At 31.7% G+C, this 7,803-nt stretch overlaps 1 protein-coding gene across 2 annotated transcripts in view; it reads left to right on the top strand.

Annotated features, from left to right (window-relative positions):
- Positions 1-7,803, top strand: part of LOC108764413 (solute carrier family 26 member 6) — a 17,714-nt gene that overhangs the window by 2,009 nt on the left and 7,902 nt on the right. The window contains exons 4-11 of one of the 2 annotated variants that reach the window (XM_018512660.1): positions 727-908; positions 994-1,158; positions 5,519-5,623; positions 5,697-5,830; positions 5,939-6,101; positions 6,171-6,371; positions 6,452-6,700; positions 6,769-7,050. In XM_018512660.1, the coding sequence (XP_018368162.1) occupies positions 727-908; positions 994-1,158; positions 5,519-5,623; positions 5,697-5,830; positions 5,939-6,101; positions 6,171-6,371; positions 6,452-6,700; positions 6,769-7,050 (1,481 nt within the window). Of the gene's footprint in view, positions 1-726; positions 909-993; positions 1,159-5,518; positions 5,624-5,696; positions 5,831-5,938; positions 6,102-6,170; positions 6,372-6,451; positions 6,701-6,768; positions 7,209-7,803 lie in introns of those variants that run through there. The other variant, XM_018512659.1, reaches the window with a different exon arrangement.

Genomic DNA, 7,803 nt, shown 5'->3' with positions numbered 1-7,803 from the left:
TCATGTGGAACCCATTTTCCCATCTTCTGGATCTTTCCCATGGATTTCAAACGTATGGAGACGGCTTCTCGTGTCACATTCAATTGATCCGCGAGTTGTTGAGTTTGAGCGTCATCCTCATCCAACAATGCTTGCAATTCGCTGTCTTCAAACTTTTTCGGTGGTTTTCCACGTTCTTCGTTTCTCACGTCAAAATCGCTACTTTTGAATTTTTTAAACCACTCAAAGCATTGTGATTTACCAAGAGCATGCTCACCGTAAGCTTCGACAAGCACCCGATGCGATTCTGCAGCAGTTTTCTTCAAATGGTAACAGAAAATCAATGCTGTCCGCAAATAGTTTCCAGGCACAAAATTCGACATGTTCAACGCTATTACAAACTATACTGTTGTATGAAACTTGTATTGTTGTGAGTTGAAAATCTTTGTCAGGTGTCAGAATAAGGAAATAGCGTCAATGACGCGTCTGATGGCAACTACATTGACAGCTATGGCCATCTATTGGTAAATTCCGGTTTCATATTTACATACCTGGTATACGAAATTTAAGTTGTGTTAGAGATAACATCGAGTTAAAACCAAGTTGCCAAAATATATACATTTTGCAACCCTTCTGGTTAATACATTTATTTGATTAACTTCCGTTACAGAACAGTTAGAAATAATACATCTTAATATGAACTTATTCAACTACCTTGAACAATCAAACATTCTTGGCACTCATCAGGAACTTTTGCTGTGGTTTGCCTAATGACTGGTAAAGTAGTCACATTTTACTCAAATCCATATGTCGGACACACATTTGCAAATGCTACGGATGCTGTTTTACAAAATCTCCAAGATATCGCATATGGATATACACCTATGCAGGTAGCAACAGCTGTGACATTAATGGTCGGAATATTTCAGGTAAATGCCTTTTGCATCTTTGAAAGCATATTTCTTTCAAAATTGATAAGACAGGGAAAATAAATAGATTTTCTTATCATTATAGATAATAATGTATACATTCCGATTAGGCATTGTAACGACTTTGTTGAGTGAAACTTTAGTAAACAGTTTTACAACAGCAGCCGCTGTTTATGTTTTAATATCTCAAATCAAAGATCTTCTTGGTTTAAAATTGCCAAAGCAAAAAGGTTACTTCAAATTGATTTTTGTAAGTAAACATAAATTATATTTCTCGTATGTAAGACTAATATTATATTTTTCCATTTCTGTTATATGACAAATTTTTTAAGCTTTGTTGATTGCCTATAGGACAGAAAGATCCGAGAATCTCTTTGTCCTGCAACCAATCAACAGGCTAAATCTTTATCGTACGACACATGCAATATTAGCTTTATACCATGAATTTATACAGTAAATGTACAATAGTAACAAGAAAAATGTGGGATTTGAATCTTTCATTATAAATTTGATTTTCTAGTAAAGATACCGTATTTTTTTTTATGTTAAAAACAATCTATGTATACTAAAAAGATTTAATTATGAAAGATAAAATGAAAGAAATTATTATAAAAACATTTGAAAAAAAACGATTTAAAAAAAAATTTTATTAATTTACTTCTTTTGCTTATATAAACATTTAAATAAGAAAGCTATTATATCTAATGTAAACATACATTATTAGATATTATTTAGTCAGGTTACTGCGAATTTTAATTATAGTGATTATATCTGTGCGACATACTATTAAAAAGGAGGCACGGTAGTGTTGCTGCGCATAGCTTAGCGCGGAGACACTACCAGTGTCTCCAAATCAGTATGTCAATTATAGAATAAAAAATTATCAACTTCGAAAATAAAAAAAATACTTTTCTCATTATACATAGATACGAATTGTGCAACTTTATATTATGAAAATTGCTTTAAAATATTTTCAATGTAATAGTGTACAAATGTATAAAATCTATTCACGTATCTCTATTTGAAAAGTCCCGTAGAACACAGTTCTCTGAACGGCATCTTGAAGGCTTTCTTATGATGTAGACGTCTTTTTAATATCCTTTAAGACAGTGTTGTATAGAATAATTTCTCACAATTATAATATACATACTATACAAAGTACAGATGACATTTGAAGTGTATTAAGTATAACACATTAATGAGAAAACGAAATGCAATAGATACGAGTAGCGTAATGAGAGGCGCGGAAACTGAAAAGGGGGGGATTTTTATATCGATAACAAGTAGAAAATTGTAGAAATAAAAAATCGGAAATGAGCAAGATCTCCAGCAGCAGCATACTTAACGCGCCCGTCTTGTTCATAATTCGATTCATGCAAATAATTCAATAAATATTTTATTATAATTATAAACTATTTTTCGCAAATTAAAGAAATTTTATATATATTAAAATTGTTATTATAGTATTTTGATATATTTCATATTTAACAAGTGCACGTACAAATATTTTTCTATGAGATAAAGAAAAATTTTTAATACTTAATACTAAATTCTTAACCCTTGAATTTTTTTATAATATTTTTAATTTATTACAGTAATATTAGCAGTTATTGCTCGACATAATATTGTCTTTAATTATACTTGATTCTCATGAAAATAGAAATCTAAATATTACATTTCTTACTTAACCCTTTGGCCTACAACCACGAGTGAGACTCGTGGTAAGGAATTTGGTCCATAAACAATAAGCACGTTTAATAAAACTTTTTAGAAACAATGCACGACTTATTTGCGGATTAGGGACTTTATTATCAAATAGATTTAAAAGCTAGTTATACGTGAAATTGGGATTCATATGTATTCCTTGTAATATATTTCGAAATTACATTATCTATGTACTAATATCCTTTCCTAACTAGAATGAATTAGAATGAATTATACTATAACATTAATTTTATTAGAATATTTAAAATTTTATTAAATCGTAATTAATTTTAATTGTCATTGATATCTACATACTATTGATAAGTCAGGATGCGAACGACTGTCTTAGCAATTTTTATTTTAAATTACGATTAAACAAGACGGGCGCGTCAAGTATGCTGCTGCTGGAGATCTTGCTCATTTCCAATTTTTTATTTCTACAATTTTCTACTTGTTATCGATGTAAAAATCCCTTTTCAGTTTCCGCGCCTCTCATTATGCTATCTATTGCATTTCGTTCTCTCATTAATGTGTTGTTATACTGAATACACTTCAAATGTCATCTGTACTTTGTGTAGTATGTATATTATAATTGTGAGAAATTATTCCATACAACACTGTCTAGGATATCAAAAAGACGTCTACATCATAAGAAAGCCTTCAAGATGCCGTTCAGAGAACTGTGTTCTACGCGACTTTTCAAATAGAGATACTTGAAATATTATTTTGATTTTACTTCTTTTTTTACGGCATTATTTTTGGTATCTTTTTTCTGCAAAATATACTTGACGCCTTTTTTTTTACATTTTTAATGTCTTTCCGATGGATTTCATGAATTTTTGCTAAGTATTATTTTCGTTATCATTTTCATATATTTACAAAATTGTTTGATTATGTAAAGATATTACAAAATGCCTTTTTATACACTTTTAATGTCTTCCGGTTAATTATCATTTTCTAGCTTAGTTAACAAATACCAGTATATAATTTCGGTTTCGTACAATCCCCTTTTGTTAAACATTAAATTATAAATGAATGAATATTGTTTGAACTAAATCGTTATTTCATTATCATTTTCTAGTTTAATTAAAAACTATCAGCATTCAGCTTATAATTTCGTTCTCTCTTCATATTAATCAGTCTTTATCAATTTACTCATGCATGCTCTCATTCGAACGTAGACAGGTGATAAATATCATAAATAGCCAAATAAAAACGTAATTAGGTGAATAGGTGAAACATTGGAAGATGGATAGATAATATCGATAGGTGAATAGATAATGTAGATATATAAGTAAATATGTAAATAAATAAAATAATGTATACAGACAGATGAAATGTACAAGAATTGGGAAAGATATGCAGAAACGATGCGAAAAAGTGCAGAACAAATGCGGAAGAGATGTAAAGGAAATGTAGAAGTGGTACGGAAAAGATACGGAAAAGGTGCAAAAGAGTTGCGGAAACGATAAGATTCAGAAGCGGAGAGGTGCAGAAGAAATGCGAAATTAATACGGGAGAGGTATCAGAGAGATGTGGTACTATTGTAGAAAAAGTGCAGAAAAGGTACATGAAAGATGTGAAAGAGATGCCAGAAAGATGCGAGAGAGATGCGGAAAAAGTGTAGAAGAGGTGCAGTAAAAGTTCAGAAAAGATGCGAAAAAGGTGCAAAGGAGTTGCGGAAACGGTAAGACTCAGATGCGGAGAGGTGCAGAAGAAATGCGAAATTAATACGGGAGAGGTGTGAGAGAGATGTGGTACTGTTGTAGAAAAAGTGCAGAAAAGGTACATGAAAGATGTGGAAGAGATGCCGGAAGGATGCGAGAGAGATGCAGTAAAAGTTCAGAAAAGATGCGGAAAAAATGTAAAAGAGTTGCGGAAACGGTAATATTCAGATGCGGAGAAGTGCAAAAGAAATGCGAAATTAATACGGGAGAGGTGTGAGAGAAATGTGGTACTGTTACAGAAAAAATGCAGAAAAGGTACATGAAAGATGAAGAGATGCCAGAAGGATGCGAGAGAGATGCAGTAAAAGTTCAGAAAAGATGCGGAAAAGATGTAAAAAAGTTGCGGAAACGGTAATATTCAGATGCGGAGAAGTGCAAAAGAAATGCGAAATTAATACGGGAGAGGTGTGAGAGAGATGTGGTGCTGTTGTAGAAAAAGTGCAGAAAAGGTACATGAAAGATGTGGAAGAGATGCCAGAAGGATGCGAGAGAGATGCGGAAAAAGTGCAGAAGAGATGCAGTAAAAGTTCAGAAAAGATGTAGAACAAGTGTAGAAAAGGTGTCGAAAAAGTGCAGAAAAGATGTAGAAAAAGTGTAGAAATAGTGCAGAAAAAGTGCAGAAAATAAGTGTAAAAAAGTGCAGAAGGGATGTAGAAAAGATTCAGAAAAAGTGTAGAAGTGCTGAAAAAAGGTGTAATAAAAGGGGATAAAATTTTGCGACGACGGCAACGGCGACGGCGACGACGTATCTGAATGAATAAATGACAATTAGGGCTAAAAAATACGTGCACATATTCATATCTAAGCATCAAGTACACTTATGGACATGATTATTATCTTATTTTAATTGTAAAAATCTATATTCTCTCTTCCCCAATATATGCATTTTTTAATAACGTCAATTTGTTTAGACAAAACAATAATTTTTAATTATATAAGCGAGTTTACTCCTGTAAAGGATACGCTGTAGCGTCTCTTTCATGAGACATGGTATTATATTATTATGTACTATAAAAATATATACTTGACGGGAGCCGCTACCGCGTCTCCTGATTATGTCGTTGAACAATATGCACAACAATTATATGGACAAAATGATGTATATTTTTTTGCTCGCAACTGTACTTGTTTTCAGATTAGTATAACAGAAAAACAGATTTTATTTTTTTTCCTTTTCAGACTATTATAGATGTATTTAAAGAAATAAAGAATACCAATATAGCTGCTGTAACTGTATCGACTGTATCAATTATTATTCTTGTTGTCAATAATGAATATCTAAAGGTAAATAGCATATTAATTTAATACTTCAATTGGATATTCGTAAAAGCTAAATATATGATTTATATTCCATTAGCCAAGAATGAGCAAAAAATGCAGCATACCAATACCCATTGAACTTATTGCAGTGGTTGGTGGAACATTAGTCTCTCGATATTGTGATTTACCAAAAATTTATGATATTGAAACCGTTGGGCATATTCCTACGGGGTATATGTATACAATTTTATCTCAACATTTTATTATTTACCACACTTCTAGTATCTACTTAAAATTTAGATATTATTAAAATATTAATTCTTACGTTTTTTTAAATAGATTGCCCAAGCCAGAAGTGCCAAGTTTCGAATTATTACCCTTAGTGTTGGTTGATAGTATTGCGATAACCATGGTTTCATATACTATCACTGTATCAATGGCGTTAATATTCGCACAAAAACTTAATTACGAAATAGATTCGAATCAAGAACTTCTTGCAATGGTCAGACATTAATATTTTAACAATTATTAACCTTTCATTAATAATTCCGACAAATTATTATAATTTTAGGGTTTTAGTAACGTAATGGGTTCTTTCTTCTCCTGCATGCCAATATCGGCTTCCTTGAGTAGATCTCTTATTCAGCAAACCGTCGGGGGACGTACGCAGATAGCGAGTATTGTATCTTGCTTATTATTGCTTATTATACTTTTGTGGATCGGGCCATTTTTTGAGCTTCTACCAAGATGTGTCTTGGCTTCCATAATAGTTGTACGTGTAGAATTGTATTATAAAGAAAATCTCGCATTGTCATTAAAAAAGCGTATAATTTTTAAAGACTTTTTATGCAGGTAGCGTTAAAAGGAATGTTTCAACAAATCAATCAACTCATTAAATTTTGGAAACTAAGCAAAATCGACGCTGTAATTTGGATTATAACGTTTTTCATGGTAATATTGACAAATATCGACATTGGATTGCTCGCTGGATTGCTCGTGTCACTGGTCATGATTCTATTGCAAGTTATTCGACCTTATACATGCTTATTGGGTCATATACCGCATACAGATCTGTATTTAGACATGGGTAGATACAAAGCGGTAAGGCATATCGAATAAATCAGAAAACAGAGCTATTAATCAGGTTTTATATTGATTTTTGTTTTTAGGCGGTAGAGATACAAGGAATAAAAATATTTCACTATTGTGGGACTTTGAATTTCGCCAATAATAGCTTTTTCAAGTCCATTGTATACAAACTTGTGGGAGCGTGTCCACAAAAAATTATTAAGTACAGAAAAAAATTGGCCGAAGAGGGTCGCTTTTTGGATGAGAAAAACTCCAGAAAGAGATGTGAATTGCAGTGTATAATCATGGATATGAGCGCGTTAAGTTACATCGATCCCAGTAGCGTTCAAGTCCTGCATGTAATCGTAGAGGAATTTACTCAGGTGAATATTAAGTTTTACTTTGTCAATTGTCCTAGTCCTATATTCGAAACAATCAAGAAATGTGACTTATATGTATACGGGGCGATATCATTGAAAATCTTTGCAACTATACAGGATGCCATCGCTCATTTTCAAAATGAAATAGCCTCAAGATAATGGAAAATACACTATAATGTTTTCTAATACACTATAGTAAGATATATATATTTATATAATAGGGTGAGTCAAAAAAATTTCTGAAAATCAATTAGCAATGCCCCCCAAAAGTTAGCTATGGGCCTCAATATGATTTGGTAAAATTTGATAAAATTTCATCAAAATCGATTAATATCTTCAGGTTGCCTCTCGACTTTGAAATTAGTATTTATGCATTTTTTAAATACATGTGTTAAAATTTGAAAAAATATTGAATTTCAATATAATTTGGAACTATCATTCTTTTTTTGGTCACTAAATACGAATCTGAGGTTAGAAGTACACATTTCAAAATGGCGGACAATATGACGACACAAAGGATGAGTACCAGGACTGGGAAATTCCTGAAAACTAAGCATTTCCGAAAAAAATAGTTAAACAAGTTCACCGTTATAAGTACAAAAATTAAAGTCTGAATAATAAAAACAGCTAATAAAGCGTAAAGTTGTACAATAAATTAAACCATACACAATATATGCATTTTGATAGATAACAAATATGTAAGATGAACATTATGTGTCATTTACAAGCTAAAATATACATTCGCAAATACGGATA

This window comes from Trachymyrmex cornetzi, unplaced genomic scaffold (assembly GCF_001594075.2).
Source record: "Trachymyrmex cornetzi isolate Tcor2-1 unplaced genomic scaffold, Tcor1.1 scaffold420, whole genome shotgun sequence".
NCBI classification, from domain to species: domain Eukaryota; kingdom Metazoa; phylum Arthropoda; class Insecta; order Hymenoptera; family Formicidae; genus Trachymyrmex; species Trachymyrmex cornetzi.
The sequence above is the reverse complement of the archived record's forward strand: the minus strand, read 5'-3'. Positions and strand labels throughout refer to the sequence as shown.